The following is a 22,393-nucleotide window of genomic DNA, read 5'->3' as shown; positions in this document are numbered from 1 at the left end:
AGAGTTTTACTGCTTTCCGCCTAAATTTAGACTGATGAATTTTCCGTCACACAATACTAAATAAATAAAAAAAACTGATACCAGAAAAAGAAAGACGGTATTTTTAGCTGGAAAATTTACATATTTTCATAGCAAAATGGCAAAACGAAAATGTATACTTTATACAACAATACATTTTTAAAGGAGAAAAAACTTAATTTCTTTTAAATTATTTCTGTCATAATTTGGTAACATTTTCGAAATGAAACAATTTATTTTTAAGCATTATGAATATATAAGGCGAAGATGCGCTATGTTTTTCTATGATTATTGACTGAAAACAGGAATGCGGACTTGAAGCATCTGAAAGAAAAATAAAATTTGTATAAAGAAATGTATAGACTGGGGTTCCAGGGGACTTTTACCTTGCTTGTCTTGTCGAACAGAGCACGGGCGCGATCCTGTTGCAAGCGATAGTTGACAAATTTGTCAAAGAGATAGCCGTGCTTCTTGGATTCCACAAGGATGCGATCCTCACCCACATCCAGGTTGACCTCATGCGACGAGACCTATAACATGGAAGAGTTTTATGATTAATACCATATTATTTTGTAATATTTAAACACATACACAATTGGGTAGATAGATCTCGGCGAGGATTTCATGAACAGCTTCATCGCGAATCTGGGCACGTAGCTTGTACTGCAGCTCCTCTCTCTGACGGCTCTTACGGATTTCAGCCGCATGCTTGGCATCGATCTCCTGGATCAATTTCGAAGGCGCCTGCTTATCCTTGGCGCCTTCAACTGCAGCTGGATTACCGGTAACGGACTGGACATGTTTCACATCAGCGTTGCGCACTCGATGGGAGACCAGGGTGCCCATGAACTTGCGATTGTTTAGGATGATGGTCTTTTCCATGGATATTTGTACGTTGTACTTCTCGCTTAGGGCCTCGGCGGATAGTTGCTGAAAGAAGTTCTTGAAGAGCTGCGATTTCTGCAACTTCACCAGAAACTGCGGATTGATGGCAATGTCACAGACATCGACGGTTTTGTTGGAACGATCCTTGGTTTGTCGCGGATCGGATATGCTCATGGGCACACGAAACGAGCCCGGTGTCGGTGATTCCAGTATGGCAATTAACTCCTCTTCAGTGACATCTTCGGGCGCTGGAACCTCCGGCGCCTGGCACACATTGATGAAGAACTTCTCATTGCTGTTCACCTTGAAGCTCTTCACACAGAAGCCTGACGGAAAAGAAGGTGGAAACATTAGTGGTTTGTTTAAAGAGAAAAAATCAAAATATTACAGATATTATTTATAGGGATTATATGCACATTGCACATTGTGTCAAGGTAGAGGGAAATGTTTATTTTATTCTAATTCAATTTACACTTCAATGCTAAAAGTTTATATTAAATGTGAATGTTTCTAGGCAAAATTTATTTCTTAACGGGTTTCTTTATGCCCGGGTAGAATTTGTTATGATCCGGCCAAGAGATTTCACTGATTGCCTGTGGGTGAAACGGAAAAAATCTCAGTTTGATTTGGGAAATACTTTTTTATGAGCACATACCTTGAGCTCATCAAATGCCTGCTTGGCCAACCAGTGAAACATGGGTGTCTTCCATTTTTTGGCATATCCATTGAGGGAAGTTTTACTTATATTTTTTGGTTGGTCCTTCAGGATTTGTTTATATTTCGACCACAAAAAGACCATGCTACGCAGCTTATACAGCCACAAATGGTTGGGCACACGCCGTATCAAGTTCTCCAGCTTCTCAATTTGCTGAATTTGCAGTTTGGTCAGGAAAGTTTCGTTCATCAGCATGAAGATGGCCCGCATATTGCGTTGCACATGGAATGTATTCTTTTCTAATCCGAGGTTTCCCAATTGAAAGACCCTATTAACCACTTCTTCAGTGGTTTTGGTTTTGTAGAGTGGCAAAAAGCGATTCTGCAGATTCCGATTGTCGAACTTCTCCAGCACCTTGTTGATCTCGTGGCCACACCACTTGTAATCCGTCCACCAATTGTGCCAGTCCTTGTAGTTATTATTACGATACAGAGCTGTCCATTCGTTACGCAGGCCCTTTTGAATTTTTGATTTAGAAAAATATCTGCCCGACCCCTTTGTGGTTTCGGGCAGCTCCACTTCGCTGTCTGAACTATCATCGCCATTGTCGGGCTCCTCCACAACTATGCCATCCTCGGTGGCAAAGACATTCGTATTGTAGTTGGGTATTTGCTCGAAGAAGGTAACAGCATAGGACTCCTCCTCGGCCTGCGGCAACTTTCCATCGAACACCACATAGGGCAACTTTTTGCCGCCAATATTGAAGCATTTACCCTTGATAGTTTTGCGTCGCTTGGCCGCAACCCCAACTGTTGGCTGGGGTGCATCGCCAGCGACTCGCTTTTGCCCTGTAAAATTATGGGTATTATTTTTTTTGTTTTAGAAATATTCTCCGCGAGGCGGGGATGCAAGTCGGTTCGGTTCGAATGAATTGCTTATAGGAAAATATTCCCTTGCAGGGGTTTAATATCCATTCAGTCGGTGTCGAGCTCTTTGGTCGATGTAAACGGTTGAAGGATTGAGTGAAGAAATCTCTATTGAAGGCGTAACCAATTATAAGGCTCTTCGAAACCGGTCTGCATCCCTGCCGCAATCAAAATAATTCTTTACAACATCATTCATCGCCAGTAAATGTTTTAGTGGACAATAAACATTTACTGATAATGTTTGAAACGAATTAGGTTTTGGTTTTGTTGGCCTTACCAGCACGAGGGTTTGCCTCTGGCGGCTTGCCCGGCATTATCCTGGTCTGCATTGAAGTGCTTGCCTCTTGATTGGCGGCTGAGGCAACAGGATTGGCCGCAAAAGTGTTCTTGTCACCCTTGGCTGTTATTGTTGATGGATTCGTACCAGAGGCCCTGGCTGAGGGATAGGTATTTCTTGGTGCATTTCCCGCACGATTTGCAGACGAATTTATTCGCTTTTGATTGGGACCAACAGCATTGACATTCCGTGGACCCTGTCGAGCTTGATTTGACCCACCAGAATTTATATTCCTGGCAGTGTTACGTTCTTGATTATGAGCATTTGTGTTACGGTAACCATAGCCAGAGCGTTCATTGCCACGATCCAACGAGCGGCGATCTCCTCTATCTTGAAAATCAAAATCAAAATTGTCTTGATATTGATTTGGTTGGAAATCGTTGCGGAAAGTGTCAAACTCTTGTTGGTCGTTCGATTGATTGAAATTTCCATCAAACTCCAGCTGCTGCCTATCGAAGTCACGATCGTTCTCAAAGCGATGATCGCCGCCACTGAACCGATGTTGATTGGATTGATAGGGTCCAGGTCCAGAGTCGTCAATATCGTCAATGTCGTCAATGAAGCCTTGATCGTTGCGATCATTGGGTTCGCGTTCGAGTCTGTATGCATCACGATCATCGCTGCTGAAATTGAAACGTAGATCTCTGTCGTTCGGTTCGTTGTTGAAATTAAATCGAACATCTCTGTTGTGCGGATCGTTGCGCTCTAAGTTGTTATCAAAATTATTGAAGCGCCAGTTTTTGTTCTGCTCCCCAAAGTTGTCCACCTGCTGCTGTCCGCGAAAGCGTTCTTCATCCATAAACTGCCGCCCATCTCTGGCATCGTTGAAACGTAGCTCCCGATGACGAAAGTTGCCCTCAAAGTCGCGATCATTGGGACCAAAGTTATCCTGATTACGATCGAAATGGCGTACATTGCGATCCACCAAGTCCGTACGTAGAATAGTTACTTGATCGTTGTGGAAGATGCGCTGGTAATTTTTCCCAATTTGGGGGCGTCCCCCCATGTTTCTTGACTGCTGTTGCTGTCCCCCAAAGTTGGGCTCTGAATCGAACAATTCTGTGTTTGGATGACCCATAAAAGGCGCTGGCGGCTGGCGCTGAAAGTCGTCGTCGTCGTCGTCGTCGTCGTGATCGATGTTCTGACGTTGGTTGACCAAAAAGTTATCAGGGCCAGGTCCACGTTGTGCGTGGTTGAAGCGTGGATCATTAAAGTCCCGCTGATCGCAAAATTCTTCATCCATGCCACGGTTATTCATCTCAAAGTTCTCATTACGATTATTTGGGTAACGATCTGGGCGATTGTTCGGGTAGGAATCATTGCGAGCCCCACCGAAGTGCGGAGGACTGCGCTCATGTTCGACAAATTCTTGACTATTGTCTCGGCGAACTGTTGGCCTGCGACCTTGAGGAACAGCTTTCTCACGGCCTGGACCTTGACTGTTGTTCCTGCGATCAGGTGGGCCAGGTTTTCCGCGAATGGTTGGACCAGAAGGTTTCCCTTGCATTGGTGGTCCGCGTCCTGGACCGGCTGCACCAGGCTTCCCCAGGCCTGGCTTTCTGCGCATTGGAGGACCAGGCTTCCCGCGCACTGCTGGTGCGACCTCACTAGGATGTTGTGGACCAGCCTGTGTACGGCCTACTGCCGGAAATGGTTCCAAGCGAGCTGGCGGAACGGTTTTTCTAGGACCGGCAGTCGTTTTCCCACGAGGTGGCACTGCGGCCACGGGGACTGTTGGGATCGCTGCCCTGGGACCAGGTGGAGCAGCCGGTGCTCTGCCACCCAATGGTATATTCTCTGTGGGAATAGAAGGAGTAGCATCCTTGCGTCCTAAATTCACTCTGGCAGCGACTGGAGACGCATCGCTGCGATCATTCCTGCGTGCTGGTGGAACATTCGCATTGGGACCAGATGAAAAACCAGCTCTGCGGCCTACTGGGGCATCATTCCTGCGACCTTGTGGTACATTGGCAGGTGGAACTGCATCGCTGCGTCCTGGTGGGACAACAGCTTTGCGACTCTGTGTCAAATTCATTCTTGGAGAATCATTTCTACGTCCTGGCGAAGCATCATTCCTGCGACCTTCTGGAAAATTCATTCTAGGAGCAGGTGAAGCATCATTTCTACGTGCTGCTGGAGCATCTCTGCGTGCTGGTGGCACATCATTTCTGCGACCTTGTGGCACATTCATTCTGGGACCAGTTGGGGAATCATCTTTGCGAACTTGTGGAACATCTCTCCGTCCGGGTGGTACATCATTCCTGCGACCTTGTGGCACATTCATTCTAGGAGAAGGTATGAAATCATCCCGACGAGCTGGCGATGTTACCTCGTTCCTTGGGCCCGATGGAAGGTTTTCCCTGGGAACTGGTGCTCCCCTCGGACGGCCCCGAATATTATCCTCATCATTGCGAGTGCGTGGACGCGATCGTTCAATCTGCTGCGGCGATATGTCGCGACTGTTGTGCCAGTTGATGTTGCGCGGCGGCGATGGTGTGCGTGGACGGCTCTGGTTTCGATTCGCTTTGGATTTCTCCAGCAGAGTGCCGATCGACTGAAGCACAACGGCATCCACATCGGGCTGCCGACTGTCGCCCAGCTCCACGCTGAGGCGATAGCGGCGCCGCTGGAAGTGGAGCAGATCAAAATTAGGCACCTCGAGGGTGCGCACAGCCAGGGCGTGTGCCATTTTCGGACTGGCGCCCAATTGGCGCAGAAACTGGCGGCGAGTGTCCAGCACATGGCCGTCTATGTGAAAGTGTAGAAGGATGGAAGGAAGAACTCTGGTTAAGACTAGTCACTGGGCGGTTTCCTGTCTGCACACGAAACTTTCAAGGTATTCATTAATAATTAAATAAAAGTAATAATAATACAACAACACAAATAAACCAAAAAATACCCTTTAAAAAAGCCATAAATGGGCATAAATGAGCCCACTGCCTTTTCAAGTTGATTTGTTTGTTGTTGTAAAGAGTTGCCAGCTTTTGGTTTAGTTAAGTTTTCTCTCTTTGGGCGAAAATTATTTCATCACATCTGGAAGAGTCTATGTATGTATGTACATGCATATGTATGTTTGCAGACCATTTGGTATTAAGAGAGATGGAGAGCGGCGATAGAGAAAGAGAGAGTGAGAGAGTCAGTTTATTTGCCATGTATTGGCATGCCAATGCAAATACACAGTTAGTCCAGTGTTTTGCAATGTGACCAGCTCTCATGCTTTTCACTGTTATTACAAGCCGGGCTTCTCAGCTTTTTCATTGATCAAAGTCTGAAAAAGAGTACGATGCTCTCTTTCTCTCTTCTAGCAACTCGCTATCTAGCTCTGGGTTTTGTCTTCTTTTTTATAGTCATTGTTGGTTGATTTTTGTTTCACCCATATCTCGCTCTCTTTATTGGGTTTATCTCTCTCTGACGTGGTATATCAGCGCTCTCTTTTGTGCATATATTTTTCGTCGTCTATTGAAATGCCAAACAAATAAGTTTGTCCGCAACGTTTGGCTGCCATTCAGTTAACTTTTCAGTTCGTTGCGAGCGGGTTCAGTCTATTCATTGTGTGCCCCGCCCTTAAAACAATTTGATTCTCTCGCCTCCCCCAGTATATGTACGTAGAGGTAATTATAAGTGATATTTTCGGTCGCATCGATTCTCTGGTTCGACCGACCGCGGGACGTAACAAGTGTTTTTGTGGCGCGTGAAGCGTGGTGGTGGTGCGTGAGTTTTGTTCGCGCTCAAACGTTTCTCCCGCATGTTGTTGGGGGTCTTGTGGGTGAATCACGTTTCAAATTGTTTGATAAAAACAATTTGTGTTTTGTCATGCTCCAAGCGCAATTTAATTGATAAAAAATACAAAAATAATTAAATTGGTACTGGCAAGGTTATTCGAATGAAATTGCACATGTAGACATTAGCAGAGAGAGAAAAACTAAAACTAATGGCTATGATTAGATTTCTGTAATTCGAGTTGACGTCATAGAGCCAAACGCGTTTTTTACAGACCTTGGAACGATGGTATCTATGTACATAGTAGCTTCGACAGATTCTGCTGGAGGTCTTGATAATCGGACTAGTCATGGCAACTCATTGTTATTGTTCATAGAAGAGGAACAACAAACTGGAGCAAGTGTGAGCGCGATAAGAAGCGGCCAGGACTATAAAATGCAATTCAAAACTAGAAAGAGATTGTGAAGTGTGCTCCGAAGCAAAAAGCGAGATAAGAAGCCATTTCGTGACAGAAGGCACAAAAGATATAGTAGATAGATAGCAGACATTGGTAAAAACTGTGAGCAACCAGGAAGAGGACTTCTTGAGGGCCAGAATATACACTCAGCTCATCGCTCCGATCGTAGACAAACACTGTCAGTGTCCATTAATATTGTGTATCAAGTAGCGTTGTGGGGAGATAATAATACATAAATTATACATATTATTTCCATGCAAGGAAAGGAAAAGTCTAATGAACCAGGCAGCACTTTTATCAGATGAATATCTCTGGGGGCGCAGATCTAACCATCATCTCATCATGACAGTGCACATTTTTTGCAGAGAAATTCCGGGAAAAGCGCAACAATTTGAAATCAAAAATGTTTCTTAAAAGAGGGGAACTTTTATTTCGTTCAAATATTATATAATTGCCTGATGGATGGTTGGAGGGGGGAACTGGTTTTCGTTGCTAATTACATACATCAAAAATCTAATACTCGTTTTCAGCGGCTAGAATTTTATCTATAGCCAAACTCTTAAAACACACGGGTACGCGTCGACGCGGCAAACAAGTTTTTAGCGCCCATAAAATGTGACTAGCGGCCACACGAACGCCTAAAACTTCTCCACCTCCAGGGTGCTAAGATTAGCTATTGTATCTTCAGTTAAAACTAGTTTTTTTTTGTTGCATATTTGCCATTGACTGTGACATCAAGAAAGGTCTGCGGCAGTGGAGTGGGCGGAGGTTAAGACCTTCCAGCCGGATTTCCCATACACTTATCAAAATATATAAAGAAAAGATTACAAAGTAAATCTAGTAAAAAGACGTTCAAGTGACATCTTTATCCGGGATTTGTTTTACAACTTAGCGTGCATTCACTGTACTATACTTAGGGGTCCCGTAACGCATACGCAATCGATAGCGACAAGTGTCAGACCGATGTCTATCTGAAAGACATGATTCCGCACTTGTCGAGATTAGCCCCACGGCCAGGTGCTTGTTCAAATGATAAGCGTAAACTAGGCAGCCCTTTTATCAGATGTTTGGTGTCATGCCTGACCGGCAAGAATTGCGCACGTTCTTGGGCTTCCACCGCTGGAAGAGAAGTCTCCGCCGGGTTAAACATTTCACTCACCTGGTGTGGGTTGCACAATTAAAGCATCCCGCGGTGGCGCCTGCTGCTGCTGCTGTGTATTGTCAGATGGATTAGCGCCCCCGAAGAACTGGTTCATATTATCCTCGAACTCATTCTGTGCGGGCAGAGAAAACCGAGAATTCATACACATATTTCTTTTTTGGCCCAGAAAAAAACGTTTCTTCTTCTTCATCGCTGTGTTTGCTTACCCGAACAAAACGTAGATTCTGATCGCGGAAACTGTCGTTGCCGTCGATAAAATTTGTGCGGCGTGACATGATTTTGTTTAAATTATCTCGCGCTGATTAAATACTATCTAAATAGAGCGTGAAATAACTTTAATTATTCCCTACATGCACAATTTGTCGAAGTTCCTTAGCAGGGCTGTCAACTTGTCAGAATTCAAAACAGCGTGACCGTATGTGATTAGGGTAGTAATACCATTTATACAAAAATACTATTTTATGGCTAGTTTGGCTATTACAAAATATTATTATACGAACTCTATAATATAATAATAATTTTCTACCAGAACAGCTGCTAAAATTTTGCTAAAATGTTGGCAGCACTGGCTATTAAAGAAACTACCATCCAGAAAATACCAACAGCAAGTTGTTGTTGCGCCGCTTCTTGAGAACGGAACAGCTGGTTAACTTTTGTTATTTTTTTTCTATTATAGCTATAACTTTTATACCTATAATTCCCTCAAGAAACGCACGTGGTGTTGGCTCTAAAACGCGATCAGAGCCATGGCGGAGGATATTGGATCGCCGATGGACAGGTTTTGTGGATCCACATTCTGGGTGCGTCATAGATCTGCCGATCAAATTCCGAGAATCAATTAACTATTTTTTAATTGCTTTTTGCTCGTGTGTGCATTGCAGAACTCCACAGTGACCTGGTATACAAACAATCCGGACTTTACGCCCTGCTTCGAACAGACCGCCCTCGTGTGGGCGCCATGCGCCTTCTACTGGCTCTTTGTGGTCTTTGATTTTTACTACCTGAAGGCCAGCTTGGACAGGAATATACCATGGAACAAGCTAAATGTGACCAAGTTGCTCGTGAATATCGGACTTCTGGTGATCAATGCCCTCGACCTAATCATGGCGCTGGTAAAGAAGGGCGGCGACTCGGAGCTACCGCTGTACGACCTTGATGTGTGGGGTCCGATTATCAAGTTTGCCACCTTCCTGCTGATTCTCATCTTTATACCGCTGAACCGGAAGTACGGCGTGCAGACGACAGGTTGCCAGTTCCTTTTCTGGTTCCTGCTGACCATATTCTCCATTCCGCGCTGTCGCACGGAGGTGAGCGACGCATCGGAGCGCAACAAGATCGACGCGTCTCAGCAGCCATCTGAGTCGGACTTCTCCTGGGAGGAGTACCTGTACGTGAGCTTCTTCGTGTCGTTCACCTTGTACTGCTGCATGCTGCTGCTCAACTGCTTCGCCGATGGCCAGCCCAGGCAGACCAAGTACCAGCGAGGCGAGAACGAGATACCCGAACTGTCGGCCAGTTTCCTGTCAAGGATCACGTACCACTGGTTCGATAAGATGGCCCTTAAGGGCTATCGCAATCCGCTGGAGGAGAATGATCTGTGGGATCTGCGTCCCCAGGACAGCTGCTCCGAGGTGATGCCCATCTTCGCCTATCACTGGAACCAGAATGTGCGTAAGAACTACAAGGGCCGCGCCAAGGCGGAGCCCAAGGCCCAGTTTAGCAATGGCAATGTGACGTTCGAGAATCCGCACGGAGAGAAGACCGGGCGCAAGAAGGGCATGGCCAGCATTATGCCGCCAATTTACAAGTCCTTTGGCGGCGTCTTCCTGTTCGGAGCCCTCATGAAATTCATTACAGACGTCCTGACCTTTGCCCAGCCCGAGGTGCTTAGCATGATTATTAGCTTTGTGGAGCAGCAGGATACCGATCCACAGCCCGAATGGAAGGGTATCCTGTACTCCGTTGTGCTGTTCATCCTTGCCGCTGCCCAGACCTTCATTCTCGGCCAATACTTCCATCGCATGTTCATTGTGGGTCTTCGCATTCGCACCGCCCTCATCAATGCCATCTACCGCAAGGCTCTGCTCATCTCCAATGCCACCAAAAAGGAATCCACCGTCGGCGAGATTGTCAACCTGATGGCCGTGGATGCACAGCGCTTCATGGAATTGACCACGTACCTGAACATGATATGGTCGGCGCCACTGCAAATCGGTTTGGCTTTGTATTTCCTGTGGCAGCAGTTGGGCCCGTCTGTGCTCGCTGGCCTGGCTGTGTTGGTTATTCTCATTCCGGTGAATGGTGTAATTGCCAGTCGCATCAAGACCTATCAAGTACGTCAAATGAAGTACAAGGACGACCGCGTCAAGCTGATGAATGAGGTGTTGAGTGGCATTAAGGTGAGTTGCAAATTCTTCCATCTAAAGGCAATCCCCGCTAATGCTGTATGAACAGGTCCTCAAGCTGTATGCCTGGGAGCCGAGCTTCGAGAAGCAAGTGTTGGACATACGTGAGAAGGAGATAGCCACACTGCGCTCGACCGCTTATCTGAATGCCAGCACATCGTTCCTGTGGTCATGTGCGCCCTTCCTGGTAAGATATGCCCACGTCCCTGACGACGGGCCAAGCTTTGAAATCTCTTTACAGCTGCCGGCAGTGGGCCGCCTATCAATTGTTGGACTGGAACTAATCTTGGAACTATCCGAATGTGTCTATAAAAAAACAAAAAGGTTTCCCTGGTCACATTTGCCACTTACGTGCTGACCAGCGAGGCGAATCAGCTGAGCGTCCAAAAAGTGTTTGTCAGTCTCGCATTATTCGACATCATGAAAATCCCGCTGACCGTCTTGCCCATGCTGACTGTTGACATAGCCGAGGTAAAGGCTACGATGATTATGGATGATTATGGAAGCGGCACGAACATCATTTCCTACTCTTCGGCTATGGTGCATACAATCGACTCCAAAATCCATACCCAAAAAAAAAAAACAAAGAAAAACCAACCAAAAATCCAAATCAAAACTTATCAATTCAAATGCAAATCGTTTTAACAATTCTCGTGTATTATCTTTTAGGTTTCATTAGTTACATTTGCCACTTACGTTCTAGTCGATGAAAATAATGTGCTTGATGCCACCAAAACCTTTGTCTCATTATCATTATTCAACATTCTTCGTTTTCCGCTAACAATGTTGCCCATGCTGATCACCAACCTGGTGCAAGTAAGTTTTAATCCCAATTGCAATATCGCCAAACTCGATCACAGTGGGGGGCCCACCGCTAGGGTAGAGATTCTGCCACACTTTGGATCTCTCTCAACGGGCCCCACATTGTGATCGGTTCCAGCTACTGTGACGTTTTTGTGATTGTGATTTATGTTTGATTTTATTGAATTTGATTTCTTTTTTAGCCGAAAACAAATTTACATGACCCAACACTCCCGTACACTCCTCAAACCACAGATCCACCGATCCATTTAGAATATCTTAAAACCATTTTCTAAATTTATTTCATCTCATTCATTCTCTGGGATTTACAATTGTCCGCAACCAATCCAAATTCCGTTTTTCAACATACTATGGTTGCGGGTTTCTGCTTTTACATTTCGAATGTTATATTTGGGTTTATTTCTGATAACTCTTGCAGTGGGTAGTATTTCTGGGGGATTCGTCACTATGTCCGTCATTTTTATTACCATTTGAAATGTTATTTTCCAAGAAAAGAAAGCCAAAACAATCCTCTTCAGCGGAAATAGACTCTAGAATCAATACTATTCTCGAGTATTCTATTTTGCGGCATTCGCTTGTGCATCCCGAGTCCTTGCATCAATGGTCAATGGCCAACCGCTGATTTAATCCTTTCCATTTCCACATATTCTGTGATTTAACTCTTAAAATTCTCAATTTGTCCAATTCAAGTTCCCCATTCCGTAACATTTAAATACTCGTCATTCTGCAGGGGGTATTTAATGGCCTCGGCAGATGTCGAGGATACCAAGCACTCATTAAATTCTGGACTGGAGCATATCTTTCCCCTATACAAAACCCTCTCCCATCTACTAACCGCCCTTCCGTGTGAAAATTACTGTTTGTTGTGCAGCATTTCTAATCGATTTTTGTTTTCCATGTGTGTGGATCGATAGACGCAAGTTTCTGTGAAGCGTATAAACAAGTTCCTGAACAGTGAAGAACTTGATCCTAACAACGTACTCCATGATTCATCCAAACGTAAGTTACAGAAACAATTATAAAGATTATGTCTAATTTTTGCTTTTTTTTAATGGCAGCCCATCCCATGAGCATTGAGAATGGCGAGTTTTCGTGGGGCGATGAAATTACGCTAAGAAACATCAACATTGAGGTGCGTAAGAGCAATCTGGTGGCCCTGGTGGGCACCGTCGGCTCCGGTAAGTCCTCGGTGGTGCAGGCTTTCCTCGGTGAGATGGAGAAGCTTGCGGGCGTTGTCAACACGGTGGGCAAGATGGCTTATGTGCCACAGCAGGCGTGGATTCAGAATGCGACGGTCCGTGACAACATCCTCTTTGGGCAGACGTACGACCGGAAGCGCTACAACAAGGTGATCGATGCCTGCGCCCTGCGTGCCGACATTGACATTTTGTCGGCCGGAGATCTTACGGAAATCGGTGAGAAGGGCATTAATCTCTCAGGTGGCCAAAAGCAGCGCATCTCCCTGGCCAGAGCTGTTTACTGTGACGCAGATCTCTATCTGCTGGACGATCCCTTGAGCGCCGTCGACTCGCATGTAGGCAAACACATCTTCGATGAAGTGATCGGACCGAAGGGACTCTTGGCACGCAAATCACGCGTTTTGGTCACGCACGGTGTCACCTTCCTGCCCCAGGTGGACAGCATTTATGTGCTGAAAATGGGCGAGATCAGTGAGAGTGGCACATTCGATCAGCTAGTGAAGAACAAGGGCGCCTTTGCCGACTTTATTATCCAGCATTTGCAAGATGGCAATGCCGAGGAGGAAGAGCTCAATCAGATCAAACGCCAAATCTCTAGCACCGGTGATGTCCCTGAATTGCTTGGAAGTGTCGAAAAGGCCATTAAGCTGGCACGCACTGAAAGCTTATCAGATTCAATGTGAGTACAATAGACACACCTAAACCATAGCATATTTATAATCATAATTTCTTTGTTTATCTCCAGTTCGGTTACCTCTGCCGACAGTCTGATGGGCACCGGCATCGGCGGCAGCCTGCGACGTCGCACCAGGCGTCAGAACTCACACGATTCCGTTGCCTCGGCCGCTTCGCTCAAAAAGAAGCAGGAGGTCGAGGGCAAGCTCATCGAAACGGAAAAATCACAGACTGGGGGCGTTGAGTTTGCCGTCTACAAGCACTACATCAAGAGCGTTGGCATCTTCCTGTCGGCGGCCACGCTCGTGCTTAACTTTGTATTCCAAGCATTCTCAATCGGCTCGAATCTGTGGCTAGCCAAATGGTCCAATGATAAACGAGTGGAAACCGATACTGGACTCAGGGACATGTATCTCGGTGTCTATGGCGCATTCGGTTTCGGTCAAGGTAAGTCCATTGTGATTCGATCACTTTTTATATTATTCCAAAAATGTATTTGTTTCATGTTCGTTTTGTCCATTTAATTGTTTGTATTAGTTGCTTAAGTTTATGTTTTAGTTGTGCTTTTTTTTCGTTTATTTTGTTTACTTTTATGTTTGGTATTTGGGATTTGTTTTGCTTTATGTTATTTTGCTTCTTACTTTGGCGCAGAGAGAACACATGCTGCTCAGCTACCTTTTAGACAGCTCCCCCACTGCTCTATTCTTCTTTGAACAATTAACCCTAAACCACACTTTGGCTTGAAACAAAACAAAAACACAAAGAACACGCAAAGAAAAACCTACACACTTATTGTTGCTGCACGGCTTTCACACACTAGGCTTTCTATATAATATTTTTCCTTATCCCTATTATGGAATTCTAACACTAGTTTTTCTGCACAATAAATGTTCTGAATTGCGGCACAGATACGAAACGATTAATTGATCTCATTAGAGATGGAACTAGCCCAAATGCTAGAATCGATTTCCTGTTATCGCGGCTCAGAACACTCACCCAATCTAACGGTTCTCCTTTTGTGTGTGTGTGTGTGTATGCGTACATGTGTTGCATTGTTAACTCAATAATTTTTACCGATATTAATTGTTGTTGTGTATTTACATTCTCCCTCCCCGACTTTCCCACACAAACAACAAAATTATCGACAACAATCGAAAAATCGATGAAACACTTTTAGTGTTAGTGAGTTTCTTCTCATCATTGGCCATTTCATTGGGTTGTCTCGACTGCTCACGGTTGTTGCATACCACGCTCTTGTACTACAACTTACGCTGGCCGATGGAGCTGTTCGACACGACGCCGCTGGGACGCATTGTTAATCGATTCTCGAAAGATATCGATACCATCGATAATGTATTGCCATTCAACATACGTGTCGTCATGGGCCAGGGCTTCATGGTAAATGATGATGATAATACGATGCCACTCGAAACGGCACTTGATACTAAGAATTAATCCTTGCACGGCACCAAAACAACTGAGGGATATACTTGCTATCAATCATCAATCATGGTTTGGCCTGCTCATCATGCATTATCCAATACGAATATCATCACAACAACTACTAATAACCGTCGTCGTTGGGCAATCGTTTTTCTTGGGTATTTTGTTCTTTATGTCTGGCCTGGACTAATGTCAATTTTCCACCTTCCAAAAGTTATCACTGGATATTTCTCCACCCTGGTACTGGCCCTGGGCTGTGTGTATAGCGCCCGGTATATGCACAATGTTCTAATCCATGCCACGATGCGTTGGCTCATGGAGCTGTTCGATATCACGCCTCTGTGCCGTATCGTTAATCGATTCTCCAAGGATATCGAAACCAATGACAATACCCCGCCCCTCAATTTGCGGTTCGGCGTGATGCAATTGTTTGTGGTTTTTCTCTAAAAGCAGCTCCGCATCTATTCAAAATTCTTTTTTCACATAACTGAGTATGTCACGTGTCCCGTCTCTCATGCCAGCTCTGTCTCTGCGTACGCTAAAAGTGCTTCCGATTAGCGATTATCCTGTTCAAAACCTCATTTTATTTTCCAGTTATTACGTTCTTAATTGCCACACTCACGCTGGCAATTGGCTGCATTTATTGCTCCAAGGAGCTGCACGAGCGACTGCTGCATTATGTTTTCCGCTGGCCCATGGAGCTGTTCGATACCACGCCCCTCGGGCGCGTTGTCAATCGATTCTCGAAAGATGTCGATACCATTGATAATACCTTGCCCGTGCTGTGGCGCGTGGTCATAAGTCAAGCTTTTGCGGTAAATATCTAACCAATAAGCAGTGCATTGCATAACTATTTCTGATAGCCCAACTCTACACTGAACTTATAATGCTGAAACGCAATTCACACCCTTTCATCCACCACCAACAAGATTCATTAAAGAATTAAACTCCTGGCTGAGTAGTTCAAGTCCTCTTCGCAGCGTTTTAAAGGTCTCATGATAGTTCTCTCTCTGTGTCCGCTGCAAATGTCGATACCATTGATAATGCCCTGCCCATGCTGTGGCGCATGGTCATTAGTCCCTTGAATTTTGAGTGCGTTTCTTTTCCAGTAATTGGTCAATTATTAATTGAAAGTTTAAATATTAAAACGATTATTTATCGATTCATTTGCTTTCCTCTTCCCAAAAATATTCTGCGAAGAATTTGGATCTCTACCTCTTCAAATTAGGCAGATATTTGGGAGCTCTTGTATATATTGTAGCTTAAGAACTGATGACTGTACATAAAAAATCTTACTGGGACTGTAAATACACTTTCAATTGGAATTCCTGGCACGGCACCCACTTAATCCTACTGCACAAAAAAGTAACACTAACTCCAAATCGTATAAATGTGAATCACTAACTTTTCGGGGAGCTTACACCTACTGCTATCCTACGTACACTTGTAGCAATACAAAAAAAAAAGTGACAAACATGAGCATGAACAATAGTTGAATTATGATAATAATTTTGGGTTAGTTTTTTATGAATAATCGTAAAACTATGTGTGGCTAAAACATTGTGTTTCTACGATTCATGCAGTGGTAGTTAAATATTTTTCGGGACTGGCCCTGGCAATGGGCGGTCTACACTGTTCAGCGGAAATCTTCCGCGGTCTGCTCAACAAGGGCCTTAAATGGCCAATGGAACTGTTCGATACGACACCAATAGGTCGCATAATTTCTCGCTACTCCAAGGATGTTGACACGGTGGACGGTGTGCTGCCAACTTTGTTCTCAATGTTGTTGAGCACAAGTTTCGGGGTAAAGAATGAACCTTACAAATTTCTCCCAATCCCCAAACCAATGCAAACGAAACGTAACCCCCCAGCTGCACAATACAAACTACTAACCCAAACAACAATTCTGCAATCTAATACACAATTTTATCAACCAACACCTAACATGCATCCCTGCCATTTTTCACTTTTGCTTCATTCTTATTCTAAAACAAACTCATTGGAACTCGAAAATGCCTTTACTTAATGTGAGAGAGAAATAGTCATGTGTGAGCAAGCCCAAAAGGGGAACTGATCATTAATTAAACATAATCATAACCAGTGGTTATGGTCTCTAAAATATACTCTGAAGATTTCCTAAGTCTCAGAGCCCTTATTGTTTAAGCCTTGTTGGTGAGAGAGCTAAAGATAAACTTTGACAAACGATAGAGATAACGCTGTAGGAGATCGATCGCCTCATTAAGATAGCCATCAAACCTGAACCTGAACGATACCCATTGTCATTTCACAAATGAAATTCCACTTTCCGATCCAATTCGGATTCGAATCGCAGGTGTGTTAGCCTACTTTGCGGTCGTGGTCGTCTACCTGGGCGGCTTCAAGGCGGCCAAGTTTATACACAATAACCTGCTGTATGTCATCATACGTGGCTCCGTGTGCCGCTTCTTTGACGTAACTCCGATCGGACGTCTACTGAATAGTTTCAGCGGCGACATGGAGATTGTCGACGAAGAGTTACCCGCCACCCTGGATTCCTTTATGACCTTCATTTGGATGGTATTTGCACAAATATACTTTTACCTTAATTTCTCCAGTTTTATCCGCCCAGTTATTATTCTTATGAAGAATTTTTGGTTTGTAGCGAATTATTATGAGTTATGGTTTGTACTTGGCACAAGTTTTCGATAAACTAAGACTTAAACTACACATGAACTCAACTCCACTCTCTTTTCCATGAACAATTTACTATATCTTTCAATCGAAATCGAAACTAAACCCAAATCAAAACAAAATCATTCATCGAATGTCAGGTCTGTGCAATTACGGCGCCGCCATAACACTGTTCACATGCACCTTACATGCCTCATCCAGAGTATTCCACCGACTGTTTAACAATCTCATGCACTGTCCGTCAGAGTTTTTTGATACAACGCCCAAGGGTCGCATATTGGATCGCTGCTCGAACGATATCAACTGCTTGGACCTGGTAATGCCGATCAATATACGAATGGTCATGAGCACAGGGTTTCAGGTATAACTCCAATTCCACCGAAACTTTTCCTTTGATTACTCTTCAGTTTAAAGATCGAAATGTATTGTTTCCGTTCCTTACACTAACCCAAGTATTGGTCCTCCCTAACAACCCAACAAAAGTGTCCAAAAATCTACAGTCATTGGTACAATTTCTGACCAAAACAATTTTTTAAATACTATCCCTCGATATCCGCAGTCATTGGCTATGTCGGTTGTGTAGTTCTCGTTTACCTTGGCGGCTTGGCTGCTGCCCAGAAATTGTTTGCCCATCTATTTGGTAGTATACTGCATGCCCCGCAAGAGTTCTTTGACACACAGCCGCGGGCACGAGTACTCGATCGTCTGGCAAACGATATATACAAATTGGATTTGGTATTGCCAGAACTAGCACGCGTCTTTAATTCGCAAGCGTTTCGGGTATGTTCCCAGTGACTAACAAACACACACGCTTAAACCATTCAAATAACAGCCCAAATGATACTCCTACTCATATCGTAGCAATTTGAAGCTTTCTCCGGTACTCCACATCCCCTAGACAATAGCTTTGTACATATTTACAAATATAAACGATAGTGTTTGACTGGAGCGGGAGCATGTTTTCGTCTCGCTCAAAACTCATCTCTTAACATAAGACTCTTCCTCTACCTTTTATGCTGTCGTTGTCTCCCTCTCACTCTCTTTATGGTGATCGCATCCACAGATACCGATTAAGCCCTGAAACGATCCTTAGCCGATTCGGGGTTTGTTGGTTACCTTGCTGGATCGGTGTCCGACTCGCAGATACCATCTCGAGCTTTGAACTTTATTGATTGTCGATTGCCCAGCGCAATCGATGTCACAGTCTAAACCAGAATTCTAATCAACTCAATCATCCCATCCTGAATGGACAAATCGCAGGTATAACGTCTTTCTTTTCGGACTTGGCCCCTGCCCTGGGCTGTTTGCACGCCGCCGTAGTGCTCCATACGCTGCTCCTTGAAAATGTAATGCGTGCGCCCATGACTGTGTTTGATACGACGCCTGTGGGTCGCCTACTGTCACGATTCTCGAAAGATATTGAAACGGTTGACCAGAAAATGCCGCAGGTCATAAATGATTGTATCTGGTGTGCGTTTGAGGTAATTGTTGCGTACTTCGGCACTCTATAGACTTCAAATTGCTACAAAAACAAACAAACAAAATCGTCTACAAACATCATTAAAAACTAACAGATTGCTTACCCATTGGCGGCGCCTCCAGACTCTCTCCCTCACCCACACCTCCAAAAACTCTCCCATCAAGTATCCGGCATTCGAATTCCAATATTCTCTCAATTTCATCATTTCTCTCTCTCCTTCTCTCTTCCAACTAACCTGCCGCACCTTCTTCTACCGCATATTTCGAACGAATTTTTTCAACCGAATTTCGTATATCAATATTGTTTTTGCGGTGTTGCATTGCATAGGTTCTGGCTACCATTGTGGTTATTAGCATGTCCACGCCCATTTTCCTGGCCGTCGTCGTGCCCATCGCCCTGCTGTACTACTTTGCTCAGCGCTTCTATGTGGCCACATCCCGTCAGCTGATGCGACTGGAGTCTGTTTCACGTTCCCCGATCTACTCGCATTTCGGCGAGACCGTGACTGGAGCCTCAACCATTCGTGCCTACAACGTTGGCGATCGGTACGTTTGCTCTAAAATAAACATTTCATTAAAATTAATTTACTTTCGATATGTTGGCAGTTTCATTGATGAATCGGATGCCAAGGTGGACAAGAACCAGGTGTGCAAATATCCCTCGGTGATAGCCAATCGTTGGCTGGCCATCCGCCTGGAAATGGTCGGCAATTTGATCATTTTGTTTGCCTCGCTCTTCGCCGTGCTCGGCGGACAAACCGATCCCGGTCTAGTGGGTCTTTCGGTGACCTACGCCCTGCAGGTGACACAGACGCTCAACTGGCTGGTGCGCATGAGCTCGGACATTGAGACGAACATTGTGTCCGTGGAGCGCATCAAGGAGTATGGAGAGACCAAGCAGGAGGCTGCCTGGGAGCTGGAGCAGGACAAGAACAAGCCCCAGCACTGGCCCGAGGAGGGACGCGTTGAGTTCCAGAACTTCCAGGTGCGTTACCGCGAGGGCCTGGACCTAGTGCTGCGTGGCGTTAGCTTCAACATCACTGGCGGCGAAAAGGTCGGCATTGTGGGTCGCACTGGAGCCGGTAAATCCAGTCTGACGCTGGCATTGTTCAGGTAAGATCGATCTCTGCATACAGTCGACGACTCAGGCTAATCTTCTCTTTTGCTGGCTGCTTGTAGAATCATTGAGGCTGCCGGCGGCCGCATCATGATCGATGGCGTTGACATCGCTGGCATGGGTCTGCACATGCTGCGCTCTCGCCTGACCATCATTCCCCAGGATCCCGTGCTCTTCTCAGGCTCTCTGCGCATGAATCTCGATCCTTTCGAGATTAAGACCGATGACGAGATCTGGAAGGCATTGGAGCTGGCTCACTTGAAGTCGTTTGTCAAGAGTTTGACGGGGGGTCTCAATCAAGAGATTTCCGAGGGCGGAGAGAATCTCTCGGTGGGCCAACGTCAGTTGGTGTGTTTGGCGCGTGCTCTGCTGCGCAAGACCAAGGTTCTAATTTTGGATGAGGCCACAGCTGCTGTAGATTTGGAAACAGATGATTTGATTCAGGTAAGGATTAGTGCCACGAATAAGGCGAATTCCTAGTAACTTTTGTATGTTTTTATAGAAAACTATTCGCACGGAGTTCAAGGAGTGCACTGTCCTGACAATTGCCCATCGCTTGAACACCATTATGGACTCGGACAAGGTGATTGTGCTGGACAAGGGCCAGATCACCGAGTTCGCCTCTCCCACAGAGCTGCTGGACAACCCCAAGTCGGCCTTCTACAGCATGGCCAAGGACGCCAATTTAGTTTAAGGATCTACGAAACTCATATGAAAATGTCTGTCCCGCTCCCCTAAATCAATGAAACAACAACAACAAACAAAAACATCTCTAACACTAGACGAGTAGATACACTAACTAATTCATTGAAGGGTGCTTGAAATCAATTAATTGGAAATTGGCAAATGGCAACTGGCTCTACCTCATGGCTAAATGTAGCGGCAGCAACTATAAACAAAGCAAAAAGAAACAAAAATGAAACGATTACGGTAACCGTAAAGAGATGAAAAACAAGAGATAAGCAAATACCAACTTATGTTCATAGCTTAAGCGAAAACCCATTCAAAAAAAAAAAAAAACCAGTCGTGTCTTCGTCGGTTACCTAATATTCTTATGTGCGTCCTCATTTATGTACTGTAACATTGATGTATGTATGAACTTACATAGTCGAGTCGTATTTTTGTATTGTACTTAGTTTTCTAAAACAACAACAAACCAACCGATGTAAACTTGAACAAAGAACAAGGATAACTCTTATGTATGCCACGTATTTATGTACTTAAAATAATTACTAGTGAAACGAACGATATGAAATTATCCAAAACTCTCACTCAAGAATTTTCTGCCTTTAACTGATGCAATCAGTTAGACAATGGTCAATGTAGTTAAATCAATTTTGAAACTTTTGTAAAATGTATACTTAAATAACATAATAAAAAAATGGGTTAACAAATTCAACCCAACAAAATCCCACTGACGAATTTAAGAGTTTTATTTTATCATTGGTAAGTTAGTTGAAACGAGTTTTCATTTAAAAAATATTCTCATTTTCATTATGAAGAGGGCCTTCTAATTCCAAAACCATTTAGTTTAATTTATATTTTGTTTGTTTAATCTTCACAGTAAAAATTATTTTCGTATAGTTTGAAATAACAAAAAAAAAGTGTCTTGTACAACACTTAAAGCCGCCTTTAGCGGGCTGCCAACTCAAAGCGATTTTTCGATAGGCCAGCAAAATTATGGTTCTAGGAATTGCCGCCATAGAAGGAATTCAAACATGGAAGAGCAAGAGTAAATAAACAAGAATAAATAAATAATAAACAATAATTGCTCTAGGGAAGTAATACTTTGCGAAGCAGATATAAGTATTTATATTTATAAATTATTAATCAACAATCTCCTTTAAAAAAAAAAGACAAAATTACACTGAGGTTTTAATTTAAATATATTTTTAAGGATGTTAAAAAATACACAATTTTATTTATATTGTAAATGTCTGGCAGGCCTTTATACCACATTCACAAATGAAAACTTTCATGAAGTTTAACCAGAAATTTGATTACTTTGGCGAATCACATTATAAAGTCCGTTGATCTCATGCTAGGGGAATGCAGTTAGTATGGTCACAATTTTGACCTAAATCATTTTAATAGTGCGCCTAAGGTACATATATTCTGGCATCAAAGGGCACTGCCAACAAAGTGAAAATCCGACAATAGTCAACGGCCTGACTGCGGGATTTATAATAGGTCAATGAATCCACACAGTCAAAGGACTATCAATACAAAATGGTCTTGTCATTTCAGCAATCCTGCCATTCTGGCTTCGACATTGGACTTCGAGAGCAGCCTTTGACACTTTAAAGCTTTTCTCTCATACTTTCATTGACTAATGTGTGACCGGGACAAAGCCATAAATTATCTTTATAAGCCACCTAAAAAGCAAGTCCAAGCATTTTGTAGACAATTTCAAGAAACTTATT

The 22,393-nt window shown here is 44.1% G+C and overlaps 2 protein-coding genes across 20 annotated transcripts; one reads left to right on the top strand and one right to left on the bottom strand.

The window, feature by feature from the left end:
- Nucleotides 1–217: 217 nt before the first annotated feature.
- On the bottom strand, nucleotides 218–8,575 carry LOC117583991 (PIH1 domain-containing protein 1). 2 transcript variants are annotated; one of them, XM_034272717.1, is made up of 5 exons: nucleotides 8,367–8,551; nucleotides 8,158–8,272; nucleotides 610–1,229; nucleotides 405–548; nucleotides 218–342 (listed from the first exon to the last, which is right to left on the bottom strand). In XM_034272717.1, exons 1-5 carry the CDS (start codon nucleotides 8,433–8,435, stop codon nucleotides 307–309), a joined length of 984 nt encoding a protein of 327 aa, XP_034128608.1. In that variant the 5' UTR covers nucleotides 8,436–8,551; the 3' UTR covers nucleotides 218–306. The 2 variants fall into 2 exon arrangements, with proteins under 2 accessions (XP_034128608.1, XP_034128607.1); XM_034272716.1 differs by lacking the exons at nucleotides 218–342; nucleotides 405–548; nucleotides 610–1,229 and adding exons at nucleotides 1,333–1,496; nucleotides 1,559–2,406; nucleotides 2,762–5,569 and having other exon boundaries at nucleotides 8,367–8,575.
- On the top strand, nucleotides 6,335–21,218 carry LOC117583989 (multidrug resistance-associated protein 1). 18 transcript variants are annotated; one of them, XM_034272704.1, is made up of 13 exons: nucleotides 6,335–6,432; nucleotides 8,837–8,960; nucleotides 9,042–10,559; nucleotides 10,615–10,752; nucleotides 11,235–11,381; nucleotides 12,302–12,386; nucleotides 12,446–13,265; nucleotides 13,332–13,708; nucleotides 17,934–18,154; nucleotides 19,182–19,399; nucleotides 19,460–19,966; nucleotides 20,033–20,414; nucleotides 20,473–21,218. In XM_034272704.1, exons 2-13 carry the CDS (start codon nucleotides 8,907–8,909, stop codon nucleotides 20,662–20,664), a joined length of 4,659 nt encoding a protein of 1,552 aa, XP_034128595.1. In that variant the 5' UTR covers nucleotides 6,335–6,432; nucleotides 8,837–8,906; the 3' UTR covers nucleotides 20,665–21,218. The 18 variants fall into 18 exon arrangements, with proteins under 18 accessions (XP_034128595.1, XP_034128586.1, XP_034128593.1 ...); XM_034272695.1 differs by lacking the exon at nucleotides 17,934–18,154 and adding an exon at nucleotides 17,037–17,260; XM_034272702.1 differs by lacking the exon at nucleotides 17,934–18,154 and adding an exon at nucleotides 15,299–15,519.
- Nucleotides 21,219–22,393: the final 1,175 nt, after the last annotated feature.

The sequence above is a fragment of the Drosophila guanche genome, unplaced genomic scaffold (genome assembly GCF_900245975.1).
Source record: "Drosophila guanche unplaced genomic scaffold, DGUA_6, whole genome shotgun sequence".
Classification (NCBI taxonomy): domain Eukaryota; kingdom Metazoa; phylum Arthropoda; class Insecta; order Diptera; family Drosophilidae; genus Drosophila; species Drosophila guanche.
This window is presented reverse-complemented; position numbering and strand designations above follow the sequence as displayed.

What these genes read in the sequence shown, in the direction of transcription:
- LOC117583991 (XM_034272716.1), bottom strand. Translation starts at nt 8,435, where the DNA reads ATGTCACGCCGCACAAATTTTATCGACGGCAACGACAGTTTCCGCGAT. An exon ending in AGAGGCAAACCCTCGTGCTG is followed by an intron (nt 2,407 to 2,761) that starts GTAAGGCCAACA and finishes ATAATTTTACAG; the next exon opens with GGCAAAAGCGAGTCGCTGGC. An exon ending in AGGCATTTGATGAGCTCAAG is followed by an intron (nt 1,497 to 1,558) that starts GTATGTGCTCAT and finishes TTTCACCCACAG; the next exon opens with GCAATCAGTGAAATCTCTTG.
- LOC117583989 (XM_034272695.1), top strand. Translation starts at nt 8,907, where the DNA reads ATGGCGGAGGATATTGGATCGCCGATGGACAGGTTTTGTGGATCCACA. An exon ending in TTTGTGGATCCACATTCTGG is followed by an intron (nt 8,961 to 9,041) that starts GTGCGTCATAGA and finishes TGTGCATTGCAG; the next exon opens with AACTCCACAGTGACCTGGTA. An exon ending in AAACAGATGATTTGATTCAG is followed by an intron (nt 20,415 to 20,472) that starts GTAAGGATTAGT and finishes ATGTTTTTATAG; the next exon opens with AAAACTATTCGCACGGAGTT.